This window comes from Larus michahellis, chromosome 1, assembly GCF_964199755.1.
Source record: "Larus michahellis chromosome 1, bLarMic1.1, whole genome shotgun sequence".
Taxonomy (NCBI): Eukaryota; Metazoa; Chordata; class Aves; order Charadriiformes; family Laridae; genus Larus; species Larus michahellis.
Genome location: NC_133896.1, coordinates 191887095 through 191906317, shown reverse-complemented (window position 1 = coordinate 191906317; position 19223 = coordinate 191887095). Strand labels below are relative to the sequence as shown.

At 43.2% G+C, this 19223-nt stretch overlaps 1 protein-coding gene across 2 annotated transcripts; it reads right to left on the bottom strand.

Annotated features, from left to right (window-relative positions):
• Nucleotides 1-1695: 1695 nt before the first annotated feature.
• On the bottom strand, nucleotides 1696-18993 carry CDADC1 (cytidine and dCMP deaminase domain containing 1). 2 transcript variants are annotated; one of them, XM_074565915.1, is made up of 10 exons: nucleotides 18879-18993; nucleotides 17664-17832; nucleotides 15268-15362; nucleotides 13513-13690; nucleotides 12117-12695; nucleotides 9120-9169; nucleotides 7680-7849; nucleotides 6996-7185; nucleotides 6269-6329; nucleotides 1696-4958 (listed from the first exon to the last, which is right to left on the bottom strand). In XM_074565915.1, the coding sequence occupies exons 2-10, from the start codon at nucleotides 17689-17691 to the stop codon at nucleotides 4885-4887; spliced, it is 1425 nt and encodes a 474-aa protein (XP_074422016.1). In that variant the 5' UTR covers nucleotides 17692-17832; nucleotides 18879-18993; the 3' UTR covers nucleotides 1696-4884. The 2 variants fall into 2 exon arrangements, with proteins under 2 accessions (XP_074422016.1, XP_074422007.1); XM_074565906.1 differs by lacking the exon at nucleotides 17664-17832 and having other exon boundaries at nucleotides 18879-18991.
• Between the last annotated feature and the right edge of the window lie 230 nt (nucleotides 18994-19223).

Here is a 19223-nt window from a genome sequence, read left to right as displayed (position 1 = left end):
TGAACACTTCCAGGGATGGGGCATCCACAGCTTCTCTGGGCAACCTGTTCCAGTGTCTCACCACCTTCACAGTAAAGAATTTCTTCCTGATACCTAATCTAAATCTACCCTCCTCCAGTTTGAAGCCATTACCCCTCATCCTATCGCTACATGCCCTTGTAAAAAGTCCCTCCCCATCTCTCCTGTAGGCCCCCTTCAGGTATTGGAAGGCCACTATAAGGTCTCCCTGGAGCCTTCTCTTCTCCAGGCTGAACAACCCCAACTCTCTCAGCCTGTCCTCACAGGAGAGGTGCTCCAGCCCTCGGATCACATTATCAGGAGGAGGTTGATTCCAGCAGAAGACATTTCATGCTACCAGCCCCTTTCCCCTTCACAGAGGGAACAAAAGGGCAAAACGCTGAGCAGCACATTCTGCCCAACATCTGAAAATGCTTAGGACTAGATGCTGCCTGCAGATATGTACACGGCACACACAGCGGGGCTATGAGCAGATAGCTACGCAGGTCTGGGAAGACAGAAGGATCCCGAGCGAGGTCAGCCAAGTGTTTGACAGCAGTTCTCTGCAATTACCTTTCTGCGCAGAACGGAGCTCAGCTCTGCATATGTGGCACTGTGACCATCTTCATTAATGACACCGTAATAGACATCTGTTAGAAATCGGCATGCGCTATCTGCTGCCTTTGCTTTTTTAGTGTCCAAGAAATGTCGCTTACTGGATCTAACAAATTAAAGTCAAAACAGGTTATTTGAAGTCTGGTTTGCAGGCATAATGGCTGAAACAAACAAAAAAAGCTGTTTAGAGGACTGCAAAGCTTTTCAGAGTAATACTTGCATTAAACATGGCTCTGGGAAGCCTGTTCCATTGCCAGCTCAGGTGACCATGTCCCGCTGACTGCTCACTGTGTGTCTACAATGACATTTCAGTTCAAGAGCCCTTCTGAAATGCATCTCCCATCTGTCCCCGCTTACTGCGTGTGGCTCCATGACACAAGCCAGTCTTGGAATGCATCAAGCGAATTCCTTTCAGATGAAGCTAAACAGGAAAACAAACTGTAGGAATAGCCCTGACGCGCTCCGCTGACTAATGGGCCTTCTGTCCACATGCCCGGGCTAGAGCTAGGTGGATGTAAAACCCCTGATGGGTCAGGCCTTCAGCATCACCTGCTTCATGCTACGGACTCGCTCCCCTTCAGCCACACTGCTGACCAGCATAGCCCCGACCACCACAGCGATCCCCCTCTGCGGTGACTATGAATCAAGACGTCTGCATATGCCCATACAGGTAATTTGGGGCAGCAAGGCAGGAGGCGCACCAGGAACCAATTCTACTGCTGGATGGTCGAAGCTTCACCCACTTCTGTCCCTTCCAAGCAAGAAACAGACTGCGGAGGTGGCAGCTCACGCAACGCTCCCTGAGGCAGTTCTTACTCTCCCAAGGAGGAGGGAATTAATGCTCGTTAATGCTCACAGGGCCGAGGGAGGGGACCCTAGCCCTTCCCCCCGGGGCTGGCAGGAGGCACACTCTCATGTTGAGACAAATTCTTCAGGCAGAGCAGAGGGAGGTGACGCAGCTCAGCGAACAGCTGGGACTGCAGGAACAAGGACAGCACTGGGCTGGTAAAGGGCGTGAGCCATTTCAAAGCACTCTGTAATGTTTCTATTAATCCAAAACACTTCAAAATACACTTCGGTACTTACTGTCAGGTTAATTTATTAGCAGAAAACATGTTTTGCTGTAAGGCAGACAATTAACAGAGAATTTTCGTAATTCTCAGTCAAGAGGCCAAATCATTACTGATAGTTAATACCTGCAATTAAAATGACTGCTCTGAAATGAATGGAAGAGACCCAAAATGCATATGGAAATTTCATACAATATATAAAATATATAGCTTTTGCGTTTCTTAATTTTAAATACATTGTTCTTTTTATGGAAGAAACAAACATTCTAGAGTTCATTTGCAAAATAAGCACTGCAGGAGATGTCCGGTCTTCCGTGGCTCTCCCTGGTAAGCAGATGACATGCACAGCAGCGCCTACAGAGTCCACGGGTTCAGAGAGAAACCCCAATCACATTGTCCCTGTTGTCCAGGATAAAGACCCTACTTTGTAATCCCAGCAAGAATTAAAAGAAGTAGAGTTACACTGATAATCAGAGCCTACAGTAATTTGAGAGCATCTGGAGGAATCTGTAGAGATACAGCAAGGCAGAAATAAAGCCAGACTTGCAAGCCATCAGCCATACAAGCAATTCAAGATTTCATGGAAAGTTTTGTACAAAAATCCTCTTTTAAAAAAAACGATAAAAAGTAAAGGTAAAATCTTAACTCCTCAGGAAGTACAGGTTACCAGCAGCATTCCCTGAAGTGTAGTTATTTAATGTGTGTGACATTTGACTTTTATCTTGATTTACCCCTCCATGTACCCAGGCCACCTATGATGTTTCAGGGCCTTTTCAATTTCAGCTGTTTCTATAAAGACACAGACTTCTTTCCTGATTTTGATACCAGCTGATTGATCAGTATAAAACTTGAAGGGGCATTAAACCTGCCCCTGTTTGGTTTTTTTTCCCTGCTTGTACCTCAAGTAGAAGAGCACTGCCGATGGATGATGGAAACAAGAAGGTTTCAGTGGGTGGGGCAGACTTTTTACTCTAATTTGGACAGCGTTCCTCTGATCTGTAGGAAAGCCAAGAGTAATTATTCTAACACATGATGCTTAAAAGAAGTGCCAAAGTAAAATATTTATGATTTAAAAACAGATTATAATCTTGCTTATGAAACACCAATGTTTGACTTTAACCTCATATGGAACTTACAAACAATGAAACTATATAATCCTTGATGAGAGGAAAAAACTGTCTTTCTGAGGTTCGTACAGCATCCAGGGTAATTCCCAGGCCCTGGGCTCTGGATCTGACAGGTGAGACATAGAGCTCTTGCAGCCGGATCTGCTGGCCCCAAGTTCAGGACCCCAGTTCCTCCACACTAGATTCCAAGACCTAGTGAAGTGGCAGTTCAGCTATTTCCTCCCGAGGTACTGTGAATAAGCACTCTTTTGTGGTGTGATGCAAAAATGGATTTCACCATCCTTCCCTTCGCTGACAAACAGCATCAGATTTTTCTCCTTCCTCCACTACCTGGTCCTGGAAAACGAAGCTGCACGTACCCTGCTTAGCAAGACAGTGGTGCCTGCAGGAGGTCAGCTAGCTGCCTGATGAGATTTCTGCTGCTAACTCTGCATGCACCGCACTCAACCAGAAGCCCTAGAGTAGCCTTCAAGTCTAACCAGGCTCAGAGAAACAGCTGCTTCTCCAGCTCCACTCAGAGTGAATTCTCATGACGGTAAGAGGATATAAGCATTCCCCAGTTCTGAAGGCCAGGTACTCAAGAATGAAGTTCTGCTATGAGCCATGGGGAATCACAGCTCCTTGCCGCAGCTCCAAGCATCAAGAACTGTACCTTGAGTTACAGGACCAGCAGCAGCTGTTGGGGTCTGTGTGAGAACACACCCTATATAATTAATGCCATGTTAAGGATGCTTTGCATGCTATCCGATCACAGCTTTGCTATCTAGTTCCAACCTTTTCCAACGCCTAAAAGAAACAAACCAAACTTACAGCAGCATCTTAAGAGACGAATCCCTTTCCAAGACTTTAAAGAGGGCAGCAAAGACAAGATGTATGAAATAACTGGGAAAAAGCTGTTTCTATATTCTACCAGCAGCAGCAGAAAAAGGCTTACAGTGTTTGCATTTGAGAGCTCAGCGGAGGAGTGAACAGAAAGTCTTGGAACATCTGCTAAAACAAAAAAACAGAGGTCATATTCAAAGCAGCAAACAGATGAGAACAAGGAGCGTGACCTCTCAAAAGCTGCTGGGTAAACTCTCTGTTCTGTTTACCTGTTACCTACCCAGCAGCCCCTCAAACTAGCTACAACATTAGACTGCAGTTTCACTGGCTGTTTTAACGTCACCCTTGCTCCATGTGTAGTCACCCAAGAGATTGGCACCTGAAAAGATTCAGGCTATTCCACTGGTTCCATCCTATCTAAGAAACAACAGGAAATCTGGCACTTCAGTAGCTTCTATAGTCCTAGAGGCCTGTTAGCAAAGATTAACAAAACCAAAACACTAGCAATCTGCACACAGTATGTCGGGGCCAGTGAGATGCATACCACCAAATTATTTTATGCCTGCATCCAGAAGCTGAGAAAAAGCAAAGCTGATCTTTGTCTACATTAATTCAGATGGGACGCACGTGAGGAAGAACACAGAGCAGCAATGCAATACCACAAAACCGAATAGCTCTGCTGCTATGGTAGTTGGAAAAGAGTATGTATGAGAGACAAGCTTGATCTCCAAATCACTTACCTAACAATGATTGCCATCCCAATGACTTTGTCTCCTTTATACAAGCAGACTGAGAAGCAAAAGCCACTTTCAGAAACAGGAATTGCTGGTGACTATCTACCATTTCCTACAAGATTCCCTTGATGACTGTACTAATAAGAACTAGGGCTTATTTCTGCATTCTGCTAGCTCAGAACTTAGAAATCCATTCCCCCAATCCATACACCAAGCAAAAAAGATACCATTTTATTATTACTCTGATCTACCAGCAATAAACTTTCAGTATTTTTTTTAATGCGTTAACAATAATTACCCACCCAGTTACTTTCAGAGAAAATACAAGCAGCATTTTTTTTCCAGGAACTTCTAAATTAAAAAGACCTTCAGGTAATTCCATAAAACATTTAAAACATCATAAATAAACTTATTTAAAAGTCACTTTCCAAACAATAAATAAAACTCTTCCTTATTTGAAAGTGCAAACAGGCTGCATTATAAAACGTACAAAGCAAGACTGCAGAAGTGCTTAATTATTCAATAGTGACCAAGACACAGTTTCTTGTTTTGGTGTTGCTGGTCATCTAGTGATTTTGTTTTCTGGACCCCATCTAAAGAAAAAAAAATACGTGTGAAACTTTAATACAATAGTAAGCAGTCTAAATACTCAACACATACAGGCATGCTGGAATAACACTGGGTGAGGGGCTTGGGTGGGGGAGCTTGTCTTCTTCTCCATACAGAAGAACATGCAATAATTATAGTAAAAGAAACATACTAAGGAAAAATAGCAACTTAACAGTTCAGTGTTGAAAATGCAAGCATACCATCTCAAAGAAAACACTGTTAGAAAAATGAGCCCTGTTAAAGGTTGTCAAACAAAGTAGCCCACGATGAATCTTTCTCCAGCTGGGCCTAAAGATCGTTACCAGAGAGAGGGACAAACAGGACCTAACATTTTACAGTGATTACTAATACCATAAACACTACTCCTGAGACCTTCCCTCCCCTCTTTCCCCCTGACTCATAAGGAAATAGCTAACAAAGAGACTTCTCCACTAATCTACCTCACTATATATTAGGAATTAGCTTGCAGTACGTGGCTATTCATGTGCTACAAAACCCACCTTCAGCCTTTTTTATGCTCCCAGCATGGTGCTCAGTGCTTTGCGTAACTGCCAACTCCCTATCTTTACGCTCCGTATCTTCATGCTTGAGGCACAAAAATTATTTAGCTTCTTTTTCCACATTATTTTCCCCTCTGGATGAGAAACATTTTAAGGACTGGTAGCTCACAGTAGATGCCAATGGTGGGTTCCCTTTGTAGCACAAAAGGCTTCAACAAAAGACTCATCTAAACTCTGTTTTCCGAAGATGAAGCTCCCTTGCTATCAGGGTGCAGATCGACAAGGATTTTGTGGCCTTTGTATTATATATGTGTATATATACACACAAAAATAAATGTTGATTGAAAAGCATTGGCATAGATTCTACTTCATAAAAGAAGCACTGAAGTGTTCTGCAGAACATATTTAAATGACTTGGAGGAGTTCAATTTCTATTCAAAAAGAATGGCACTCTTCTAGAACACAATATAAAAAGTCTTTATAGAACAAAATTTAAAACATGATTAGTCGGAAATGATCTATGTGCGAAACAGCATATTGTCGACCTTGATAACTGCATTGCTAGATTTTGTAACCTGTGTGTCAATGCCAAGCATTTGTTAAAACAAGCTTGGTTTCGACTTACCATTAGTTTATTTATTCAAAAAGCTCAAAGAAGTTTTCAGAGCAAAATTTAACTAATCGAAATCAAGATTAATTAAGACTGACCAATACCAGAGAGATTCAGGTTTGTTTAAAACATGATCTTACTTATTGACTTCAGTCATAAAATGAATTAATGAAAAAATACTTACTTTCCCTGGCTGTAGGGTCATGGAATTCGAGGGCATTATTGTGCAATGGATTCAGTTGCCACTGGTAAATGAAGAAGAAAAAGTTTACTTATTCCAGAAGACAAAAGAAAGAGTAAAAGGAGGAAAAAACCAAAAGTAGCCTACAGTCCTTCACTGTAAGACACGACTAGGGGTGAGGTGGGAAACAAAGGGCTACCCCTCCAACACATTCTTGCTTTGAGGATAAAAAGATATTAAGGGATACATGGTCATTTACACCGTTGAGAAGGGGAAACAAGCCTGCTCAAACTGACAGTGCCGCAGCTTGTCATGGTGTGCACCGTGAGCACAGGTGCACTCGGCCACCTTCCAAACCCACCGCAGCTCTTTCAGGAGCTACTGGAAGGGCCTACAAAATCACACAGTGATCTCCCACATCAGCTGCTGTCCTGTGACAGGGAGGTTTGGAGAGAAATTCAGAGTGTGAAGAGACCACATCAAACAACGGCAACGAGTTAGAGGGAAATCTGCAAGGAAATTACAGAAAACAGACACACTTGCCCCCACCACGTGGCATATGGCACAGCACTTCTCCCCAGTGTCGTGACAGAGCAACCTCTCAATTCCACTCACTTGACTAAACAGCACAAGAAAACACTCCTCTATGCTGGCTGCAGATGACTGCTCACTCCGTCCTCCCCCCAGTGCTGCCCAGAGTTTTCAGAATATAGGATATTTAGAGACTTACTGTAAATTTGCTTACACCCTCAAGTTCACCAAACTTCATATAGGATATGTCTGCTTTCTTTTTTCCAGCATCAACGTCTCCTGCATAAATCTGCTTGATACCAGCCCCTTTGATTAAAGGGACACATTCATCACATGGACATTTCGTCACAAATATCATGCTTCTCTCATCTGGCTTTATTTCTCGGCACCTACAAGCAGTCAGAAAACAGAATTTCAGAGTTTATATCTTGATAGTTTTGAAAGGTGACAAACTTGGTACCTCACAAGAGCAAGCTAAGAAGTGTTGTGCTATCTACTCTCAGAAGCCACTTATTCCTAATCAAGTGCACAAACACAACAGTATCTGGTTTGGTTTTACTATCTGTGAAAAAAACACCCATCCCACCTCTCCATTCGTATAATTGTCGAAAGCCTCAACAATTGCCGGTAGCAGAGGCAGTGGCTTGCATCTGAAGGACAGCTGCCATGCACTGGAGTGATATCCTTTATAAGCCAAGCTCACTTAAGAAGTCTGAAGAAATGAAAGAGGCTGACTGTGTCCATGCACATCCAAGTTCTGCATCATAGGTATAAACAAGACTGTGATTGCAATCCACACTTCATCACAGTGGCACCATGCGTTTGTGATGGAATTGTTTCTGAACCATCTCATTCTTTTCTATGGTAAAAATAAAGCCATTACCTGAATGTCAAGGCGTTCTGCTCCGCATGTATAATGTATCTGAACTTTCTGATTTCCCGATCTTTTTGTTTATCATCCATGTGAGGAAAATCAGCATATTCAGATCCAACAGGAAAGGCATTGTAACCACAGCCTACAAAATACATTGCTCCTGTTCCATCACAGCTTCTCTGCAACAGTAAGCAAAGCATCGGATTTGGAGACATTTAAACTGAGTACTAAGTCAGCGTTGTGCAATGTATGCTTTCACATTATCAGTGCATGCCAAGTTACACGAGTTAAGAGAACTCGGCTCTTGCTAACAGCTCCACATCTGTGTGGAGCTTTTCCACTAAGGTACATAGGAGCTGCATGGGCAAACTGTAACACCGAGGACAACACACTGCACCAGACTTCAGAGGCTTTGCTTTTAGCAAGTAATACTAATTCCAAGCAGGAACAAAAAGTCTGAAGGATTTAGGCTTTAAACCGTTCTGCAATGTACAAAATTAAAGACAGATGGAGTTAGTCCCTGATGTGACAGAGACCGTGCTTCACCTGTCTCTCAACAGACCCAGTGACCAGCGGGCTGACCAAGTAGCAATCTGCAAATGAAATCAGAACAAGAAACAAAACAGCAATAAGCAGCTGATGATTAAAGCGCTAAAAACAAATGAAGAATATGTTGCAGTTGCATGAAGAATGAGGCTTCCTGGGATCGGTAACATGCATAATCAGAGACATAAAGAAATAAAAACTTTACGTTTGGATGGGAAAAAGCACAGTAAAATTATTTGTGGAAAAATATCACTTTGATCCAAAAAGAAATGTGCTAAAGCCAGTACTGCATTTCAACTGCAACAAAACACGTTGCCCAGAGAAGCTGTGGATGCCCCATCCCTGAGGGTGTTCAAGGCCAGGCTGGATGGGGCTTTGAGCAGCCTGGTCTAGTGGGAGGTGTCCCTGCCCGTGGCAGGGGGGTTGGAACTGGGTGACCTTTAAGGTCCCTTCTAACCCGAACCATTCTGTGATTCTATGATTCTAAAAATCCTAAAGTGATTGTCAGGCTCCGATTGCACTGAAACCTCTCCAAAAAAGAGCTGCAAAGAGGGACCATGCAGAGCAGGTACATCCTGCCTGACTAGCAGCTCTGGCAAAACTTCATAGTGCCAGGACACCTGGAATAACTGACAATGACGAGGGAAGCAAGCACACTGAAAAGCTAGGCAGAGACACTGCGGTAGTTACTAAACTCATGTATACTTCCCCTTCATCTTGACAGTGTAACAATGAACTAGTCATTAGCTTAATTACTAAAGAATGAGAAGTCCAAGCTTTCTATAGCGCTGTGTGTGTACGAAAAACACACGTGTATAAACTTAAAGCAAAATAACAAACTCAAAGCAGATACAAGTATATGAATTGTTAGTGTGAGAAAAAGTAACTTTTTTCAATACTTACTGATTTTTCTTCTGCCCAAATAATAGCTCCAACTCCTGTTTTATGATCCTCTAAAATACATAAAATTTTAGCAGTAAATAACAAATAAAGCACTTCTGAGTTACCTATACATTAACGTATGACATCCTAGAATAAGGAATAACATTCATTGTTGCTTCATGGACAGGAGAAAAGAAATGCAGAAAGATTAAAAGCTTCAAAGTCATATAAGTCTACTGCAAAAGCTGGGTGTGCTTTAACCGCAAGGCCAGCCATTCTGAGACTTTGCTACATACATTTGTTCACAAATACTAAGAAGCTACCAATACATGTATCAGATAAGAAAATGTGTGCCAAGAACATATGTGGACAGGTTCACTGGTGTGAGATGGCAAACTGATAAAAACCTTCTCATAAACACCAAACTAGGTGGGAGTGTTGATCTGCTTGAGGGCAGGAAGGCTCTACAGAGGGACCTGGACAGGCTGGATCGATGGGCCAAGGCCAACTCTATGAGGTTTAATAAGGCCAAGTGCCGGGTCCTGCGTTTCGGTCCCAACAACCCCAAGCAACGCTACAGGCTTGGGGAAGAGTGGCTGGAAAGCTGCCCAGCAGAAAAGGACCTGGGGGTGCTGGTGGCTGGCCAGCTTAACATGAGCCAGCAGTGTGCCCAGGTGGCCGAGAAGGCCAACAGCATTCTGGCTTGTATCAGGAATAGCGTGGCCAGCAGGAGCAGGGAAGTGATGGTGCCTCTGTACTCGGCACTGGGGAGGCCTCACCTCGAGTCCTGTGTTCAGTTCTGGGCCCCTCTGTACAAGAGGGACATTGAGGTGCTGGAGCGTGTCCAGAGGAGAGCTACCAGGCTGGTGAGGGGTCTGGAGACCAGGTCATATGAGGAGAGGCTGAGGGAGCTGGGCATGTTTAGCTTGGAGAAGAGGAGGCTGAGGGGAGACCTCATTGCCCTCTACAACTACCTGAAAGGAGGTTGGAGAGAGGTGGGTGTTGGCCTCTTCTCCCAGGTGAATAATGACAGGACCAGAGGAAATGGTCTGAAGTTGCGGCAGGGGAGGTTTAGATTAGATATTAGGAAGAATTACTTTACTGAAAGAGTGGTCAGGCACTGGAACAGCCTGCCCAGGGAGGTGGTTGAGTCACCATCCCTAGAGGTATTTAAGAAACATCTAGATTTGGCACTTCAGGGCATGCTCTAGTGGCAGAGACTGTAGGTTGTTTGGTTGGACTCGATGATCTCAAAGGTCCTTTCCAACCATGAAGATTCTATGATTCTATTCTATGATTGTTTACTACTTAATTTAACTACTTAATTTCTGCCATTCTTTGAGTTTATGGTTCTGTGGTCTGAATTCATATCAACATATTTTATGCCTGATTGAGCGTCAAAATGTTAACAATCGGATTTTGAGGGGTGTTTCCTATCACCACTACAGGAAAACTGGAACAGAACTTTCATTATGTGACTTGGAAGATTTTTATGGAACTTGAAAATCTCCCTCAGTAGTTATTGATGAGAGTCTTGAACAGTTAAAACAGAGCATATCAAGAAGAAAAAATGTTTCAGGCTTCCAGTGATTAATATTGTAAAAGACGCTGTTCCAGTTACCCATTTCCATCATCCTTAGTATCACTCCCATATACAATCATTTAAAGAGGGTCTTTCCTGCCAAAGATGTTTTATGGAGGATGACTTTATTTATATTCTGTGTATTTATTAGTCACTGGTGTACATTAAGCCAACATAGAAAACATCCTGTGATCTTGCTCCCCTTATATCCACCTATATAATAATGTAAAGCATCTAAATATGTGTGTGTGCTGTTACTTATTTTAATTTAATTACAGGACTAAAGTGGAGTAAGAGTTTGCTCAAAAACCAGACCTGAGTCCAGGCTGAACAGCACAGATAAAACTGAATTTTGCTGCCCCAAGAATGAGTACTCAAGCTTGGTCATCCTGTCTTGCTCTGTAAAACAGCAATTGTACAAATGACTCACAACTGGTTCCATGAAACTTCTGAATTACTTCTGAAAACACAATCTCCTCTGCAACTTTTAGTGACCAAATTTGCGGAGGGTACCCCAAAAAAAAACCCAAACCCAAACCACAAAAGGGAACTGTTCTAAAATATGAAGATTCACCTTTACAAATAACCAAGTCTGAATAAGCACATTCAGCACCTGACTTGATTGGTTGGTTTTGTGTGTGTATGTTGGGGGATTAGTTTGGTTTTAAGTTTTAAATGTGTACTATTTCTTTGTTTACAAGGGTTTTTAAAAAGCAACTATCCTATCTAGATGAAAAAAGCATCACCAAGGAGTACCGCCAAGTTTTAAGTCTTCATATTCTGTTCTTTGGAAGAACTTACCAGTTTTCTGCATTGCTATCCAGACAGAATAAAGTAGTTAGCAGAAGTCATCTGTATCAAAAGATAGTCAATAACTACCCTTCCACCCTGAACGCCTGTACATCAAAACTCCAGCATCTTTGCAAAGAAAACCCCCATCAGATATATAATCACTTTCACTAATAAGATTGGAACTAGGAAGCGTAGTATAACTGTACTTTATGCCCTACTGGAAGGATATTATTTCATTGCTGTTTTCTGAAGAAGTGTACATAATATGCTTAAAATATTGGCACTTATTTGATAACAAAAACATCTTGTGAAACCTCCATAAAAAAGAGCCTCAGAGCAGCTTGAAGAATTTAAATGTCATTGTATTCTATTTTTAGATAGGTGTTGGACATGTTGGCAGGGCAGGCTTTGCCAGCACTGTATGTGAAATACCTGTCCTGATTTTCCCTTGGAAAGCTCGGTGCATTCACACACAATACTATGTACCCCTGTGGAGATTTTACTACTACTGCTGCTCCTGTTTCACCGATGTAGGAATGGAATTCAGCACGTGCTCAAAGAAGTATTTGGAAGAAGTAAGACTGAAATCAGGAACTCACTCTACTCAGGAGACCCATTCTTCCTCCACTGCTGTAACAACTCACCTGTTCGGTACGCAAGTAGTCTGGCTTGTATCATACAGTGCCTTGCAATTTCTTGGGGCAAACCCTGATGGTCTGTTTCATTTGTTCGCCGTGATTCGCTGTTGTAAAATCCAAAGTATCCGAAGTCAGGGACGCTGGCAGCCACTGTTGCCAAGACCAAGACAAGATCTTTCATATTTTGCCTGAGGTTGCTGAAGTATGGATTTTCACAGAGGTTCTCCAGTCCTATTGTCATCAATATTTGCTTGTGTGTTTCCTCATTTGAAATTAGGAATAAACTTTCATACTCTTTTATTCTCTCTTGTCTACATGCAGTGTAAAAGTCGGTATTAGAGTCAGGCTGAGATTTTGCTATTTTTTGAATAAAATCAAACTTGGTGGAAGTTTCTTCGACAAATTGCACCATATAGCATACCAAGGGCTGAAGCAACACACACACTCGAGCACGACTGTTTGACTTCAGTCTTTCTACTGCTTTGGCATCTAGCTTTGCATCGTCAGTAGTCATGGGATTGGATGCCTCATTCTGCAAGCTGATTTCAGGATCTGCAGGCCAGTAAGAAATCCTGTTCACCCCAGCTGGAAGAGAAGACAATGCAGCAGAAGGAACCATGCAAGCACAGTGGAACATAAACCTCATTTTCAACACACTACTGCCTAACCCTGTTTTTACTCCTTTTAGGTCGTGAGTGCTGTTTCAGTAGCATCAAGACAACAAAAATGCTAGCATATACAAGCATCAAGATTTTATCAGACTTGATAAACAGACTATAGACAAAAATCGGAATTTCCTAAGTTCTAAGAGCTTTGTGGTGGTGTAATTTTGCATCTTACCTACAACAGATACATTAACACCACACACAAAAAGTTAGCACTAACAGAAGCTGCTGCTGAGATTAAAAAAACAATACTTGCAGAAGGGTTGTACCAGCAGACCCCATTTCAGGAAGTGAATAATCTCATTTGTCTTCATCCTACTTGGCAAAAGGAAACCGTAAAGTCCTCCCTGTGATTTACGCATAAAAAACACCCTTCCTCTGGTGCCACTGACAAGCAATGGGAGAGCAAGGAAAAATGTACTAATCTAGGCCTGGTCATCAGGCTTAGGGTTGCACTGGCAAATCTCAGCTGTACATCCCAACGAAGAGACAAGCACACCAGTAATAATAGCTGCACTGAGAAACAGGGTCTCAGTAGCAAACCCTATTTCTTGCTCATCAGCTCCAGGAAATGTACATTCAATATTGTTCTCAGCCTTGTGGAAAATGCCAGTGCAGGCTACACAAATTAGGGATTGGCATTCACAATTGGGACAGTCCAAAGAGAAAACAGGCTTTCTGATACCACCGATCACAAGCATAACATGTACTTCTACTCTACTACAGTCATTGCTTACCGTTTACAATCATTTTTAAACAAGTCGAACATGGTTTTCTGGAAAAATAAAGATCACAGTTTTTAAGTCTTGACCCGTGTTTAATGAGTGCAATCTGGCCAGCATGCAAGTCTGTACTGGAACAATGAAGACCAATAATCTTCATGTTTTTCACCACAACTAGTCCACTCTTCTTTACCTACAGAAAAATGCAGCATCATTATTATTATTATTATTATTATTATTATTATTATTATTATTATTATTATTTCAACATCGAGTCCATAGCGGTGTTACAGCTCTTCCTTGGGTAACACAGACAGGATCAGAGCATATAGGTCTTCAGTACAAATTGTGATATCATTAAATCATTAAACAATCTCTGTTACACTTCCCCCAAGCAGATTTTTTTTGGTGTGGTTTCTACATGTGCCTGTTAAAATCAGTGGTGTGCCCCTGTCAAACTTCCAATAGGGACTTTTGCAGGAATGTTGCAAATTCCTGATTTTTCTGGTCATTGCTTTGCCCATAACAACACCCAGAAGCAGCACAGAAAATTCTGTCAATTATAGCTGAAAACCCCTCTGAATCATCCAGCACCTGGAAATGCTCTTGAATTTAATTTCTGTCTTAATCTTGACCGTCCTGGGAGCCAATAGCTTCTCTAGCTTTATTTCTGTCTCTTCATTTATAGAAATGAATCCTGGTTCTAAAGAACCTTCCATGGAAAAAGTCTGCATACCACAGACAACAGCTCTTACATCTGGATTCCAATGTATTGTAAGGAAACTGAATACAGGCTAGTTTGATGAAGGTGGTGAAACAGATCTCATTATGTTATCCTGCTGCTACCAGAACACTGTTGCCTTAGATCTGTAAATTATTAAATTTCATTGAGGTTACAGAAATGAGGCTGTAGTAAAGCCCTACATGTAACCCAAATGCCACTCCTAACTGAATTACTAAATTTGAAACTGCTTTTGAAGTCTGCATGGTGCTCATCTATCCCTCTTTCAGACCTAGTCTGGGACTTACCAAGCTCGGAAAATTAGGCCTAATTGTCACTCAAATTATTTTCCTATCTTTCCTTGTCCTGGCTGATACACGTGCTATGGATCTTACTATGCCCTGCACAAAGTGGCAATCATTTTAAAGAGCACAGTAAGGAAAAGAGCACAAAAGGAAACAACCTGTTCCAGGACAGTCTGAAAATGCCCCTCTACTTTGAAGTGTAACTGGCAGCTATTTAGAAGACCCGTTCTCAAGGACGGTTTCTTTTCATTGTCATTAAGGGTAGTTATCTACAAGTTCTTGATCAGCAAACGTTTCAAGTAGTTCTGCGCACCTCCACTGTATAAGAGAACTCTTCTACAATCACGAACATCAACATTTTAAAGAATATCTCTACACAATCAACAACACTGATTTAAAAATTATAATTAGTATATACTAAGAAGTACACGGTATACACCATGCATCCCTTGTTAACCTCTTCAAAATACTCACCAGCATTTTTTACTGTTTGCTTCACCTGTCGGGGCATACCTTGCCTTTCAAAGTTTGTCAGAACTCGTATGCTATTTAACATTTTGATATTTTTCTCCCACTAGTGGACTTTCTTCTACTTCTAAGAAATATGTGAAAAACATTTATCAGTCTTTTTTGTTTTTTCCCTATAGACTATCTGTCATGTAGAAGCTGTTAGGTTAAATTCACTGCAGGAGCTATTAGCATCTGTTCAGAAAGACCAATTAACGGTAAACATAGACATTTTACCTGTGATTTTTTCTGTTGCTCAGATGAGGGAAAGAGCTCCATCCAGAGACTGAACAAAGTAAAAAGATTGACCTTAGAAAGTCTTGGCATTTGACCTGTTATTAGAAGAAAAATAATTAAATATTTATTAAAAAATCTTTATCAAGAACCCCCACATTGTTGAACAATATTTTCCAAGTCTTCTACACCACAGCTGCTACAGAAGCTAGTTCATCAACCACTTCTGCTATTACAGCAGCTAAATCCACACTGTCCTCTTCAGGGCAGTAGCTGTCAACTCAGCATGCTCGCATCTGGATGCAGAGATCAGATTTGTGCGACAAGAGAAAGTGATGAAACTTTCACTGAAATTCAGTCAGTTAATTCTACGGAGAGGTGAAGAACAGAAATCACAGATCTGATCCCACATAATTTAACGTGCTCAAATGATTCACAGATGCTTACAGAAATTTGAGACATAGGTTGTGATTCAGCTTCAGGCTCACCACAGAAGACAGCAAAAATATCTAGGCACACATCATGATCGCACACTGACACCCGCAGCAAAAGTGGACGAGCCATTGTGAAACCTTCCAGTTATATCAGTTCTGAAGAAAGCTGCTTCTGGATTTTTACAAACTGCTTAAATTTTGGTTAGATTTTTACAAAAATTTAAATCTATTTCTCAGGCTGTCACTTCTGACTAAATAACTAAAAGGTAGCAAAGAATCCCTCCCTGGACCACCACCTTGTGCTGTGTTGTGCTTCTACTCAAAATCTGGACATTGTCCTGTGAGGGCCAGTGCTCAGCATTACTGAGTGTCCCACAAATGAAAAAGGAGGAAGTATGGCATTGCTCACTAATGCTTGCACCATTACAGATGTAAAGCTGTCTTGCCTCACACCGGGCAAGAAGTTAATTGAGTCTTCGAAAAAGCTCCAGTCCCTATTTCAGGGGTGCTTGCAGAGTGCTGTAATGAACAGGTATTCCTCCACAGGTCTCACATCTGCTGTCTGACAATAGCATTATTTCTGTTTTTATCCTTTCCTGCAAACTTTCAAGTTTTTGCAAAGAGTAAAAGCAGAGGCAAGAATAGAAAAGAGAAAAATACTTGTTTAAGTAGTTCCAGCAGTTTGGAAGAGATATAATCAGATACTAAGATTGCTTCGGTGGGGGAGACGGTTAGTTTAATGACATGTCTGTGAACCCAAACAATTAGGACAGCAGATAAACATATGCAATCCATGACTGGAATACCATTTTCAGACAGTATTTTAGCAGCTTTTTTTTCACACAGAAGTGTGATTTTGGAAAACAACTATAGACCTCTCAGCAAGCACCATCTGATACCACACTGTCCACTACTCCTTAGGCTGCCCAGCTATGCTGTGCCACCGTGCACAAGCACCGCAAGGGGCACCTGGTTGGCACAATCAGGTATGTATGCTAGAAATGTACATGGCAAGTAGAGGACACGAAGATTTTTTATCACTTGTACTAAAAAAAAAAACCCTGTAAAAGTAAGTCTGCAAGCCACATCGAAATAAGTAGAATTTGTTGTCTTAAATGAGAGTTTGAGTTCATTCTCCTCACAGCCCCTGTTCACTCCTGTTGCAGCACATGCATGTACAGTTCCCAAATGGCAAGCTAAAATAAACAATGCAATTTATACCAACTCACATGTATATCATCATGTTTTCTAAAATAGATTTCAATTTGGCATACAGAGTAGATTTAAAACAGAAGACACCAGAAACAAGTTTGTTTTCTTGGACCTAATTTGAGTGTGACCTGTCAAACACATGGGAAACAAACTGAAGAATGTACCAGTTCACAACTCTGTTGCGAATTAACATGAAACCTTGGGGCCTGCAGGAGAGATGGGGAGGGACTCTTTATAAGGCAGTGTAGTGATAGGACAAGGGGTAACGGTTTTAAACTGAAAGAGGGGAGATTTAGATTCAATATTAGGAAGAAATTCTTTACCGTGAGGGTGGTGAGGCACTGGAACAGGTTGCCCAGAGAAGCTGTGGATGCCCCATCCCTGGAAGTGTTCAAGGCCAGGCTGGATGGGGCTTTGAGCAGCCTGGTCTAGTGGGAGGTGTCCCTGCCCATGGCAGCAGGGTTGGAACCAGATGATCTTTAAGGTCCCTTCCAACCCGAACCATTCTATGATTCTATGAATTTATAATGAGAAGCAGGAGAAAATTATGATGAAAAAGGGAAGACCTGTGGTCACAGGTATCGTATCTACGTATCTGCATCTTTATTGACTTAGGTAGTTAAATGTCCCCTTAAGTTCAACAAAATGAAGAGAATACTGATTAAAGTGGCCTAGAAAAAAGCTAGAAGGCAGCAACAGAAGATTGGGAAATAAAAAGAATCAGGCTCTTTGCTACTGAGAGCAAAACCGTACATGAAAGGAGCGCTCTTTTCAGGTGCATCAAGTCCTCACAGCTTCCCTGCTTCACACAAAGGTACGACTTTATTCCTCCAGATTAGGGATCTCGCTCCAGTAAGGCAAAGTATGCTCCAGGGAAAGCATGCTGTGAAGGCCAGTGTCGAAAACCCTGCTGCTCCTGCACCTGCAAGCAAAAAGGAGCAGGGCACTGCCCATCCAGACATGGCTCAGATACAGGATTATGTCATGGTTGCAATGTAGGAGTCCCTAGAGGAAAGTCTGACAGACTTGTAAGAAGTCATCTTGCAAGTACAAAACAAACACTGCTTTGACACCATCAAGGAGGAGGAAAGCAGTGATACCGCTCTGCTGTCTGGGAAAAGGAAACTAGAAACCATTTTCAGAATTCATTTTCTTTGCTCACTTGGAAGCAGGATTTTCATAAAAGCAGGAAGAAACAAACCCCATTTACCCACCAAGGAGGCCTATCATGGTCCTCAGTCTGAGAGCTATTTATACAGCCCAGGGGTGATCTGTACATCCCCTGGGACTGCAGCGATGGGATATATGAAATCTATCAAAATTTGCTTCATCTGGGCATCCCCAGCCTTGTGAGAAACTTGCGGTCCACTAAATTCGTACCTGGGCCCTGCTATAGGAGTTACTAAGATCACCCTTCAGAAAGCAAGCAGTTTTATATACATTATATTTTAAGCGCATTGAGTATATATGGTATAGAACTGGATGAAGAAATCATTTTGATGGGGGGGGGGATGCGAAATACAAACATATGTTACCCAAAGGCCTTATGAATACGAGCGCTGGCAAGCGGGGGGCATAGCGGGGGGGGGGGGGGGGGGGGGGGGGGGGGCGCGGAAATACTTTATCGCACGGTCTGTAACGGGCAGGAGCACTCTGTGAAATAGCAGAGGAGGAGGGGGTAGGCCGGAGCTCTCTGCCCAGCCCCCCGGAGGGAAGAGCCTCACCGGCGCCCTGAGGAGAGGACAAACCGGACGGCTCCGGGCATGTCGTTAAACACCTCGGAGCACCCGGTGGGCAAGAAGACACCCGCGGAGGGGCGGGGTCAGCGCACACCCTCCTCCCCTCCCCACCAGCCGTTATCGCCCGCGGGGCTGCGGCTCCCTCACAGCCGGGGCAGGCCCCGGCCCCGCTCCCTCCCCTCCCGCCCCGCAGCCAGGCCCCTCACGGCGGGCACAGGGAGGCGCTCACCGGCCATGCTGTCGGTCTGCGTGCTCGCCGCGCTCACCCGCGACCCCCCCGCCGCCACCGCCTCCTCTGCGCCGTGCATGGGTGCCGGTGGCGGTGCCGCCCGGTGCCCCCCCCGCCCCGCCCCCATGGCGGCCTCCGCTCCTCCCTCAGGGCGTCGCCGTGGCGGGGGCGTCCGCATGGCAACGGCCGCTGACGGGCGGGCACCTCGGCCAATAGAAAGCCGGAGTGGAAGGGGAGGGTGGGGCTTGTCCTGAGGGGGCGGGCCAGCGGCTGAGGCGCGGCGGTGGCGGCTCCCGGTGAGAGGCGCCGGGTTCTCTCGTCTGTAGCGGGATTTTAACCTTGAAA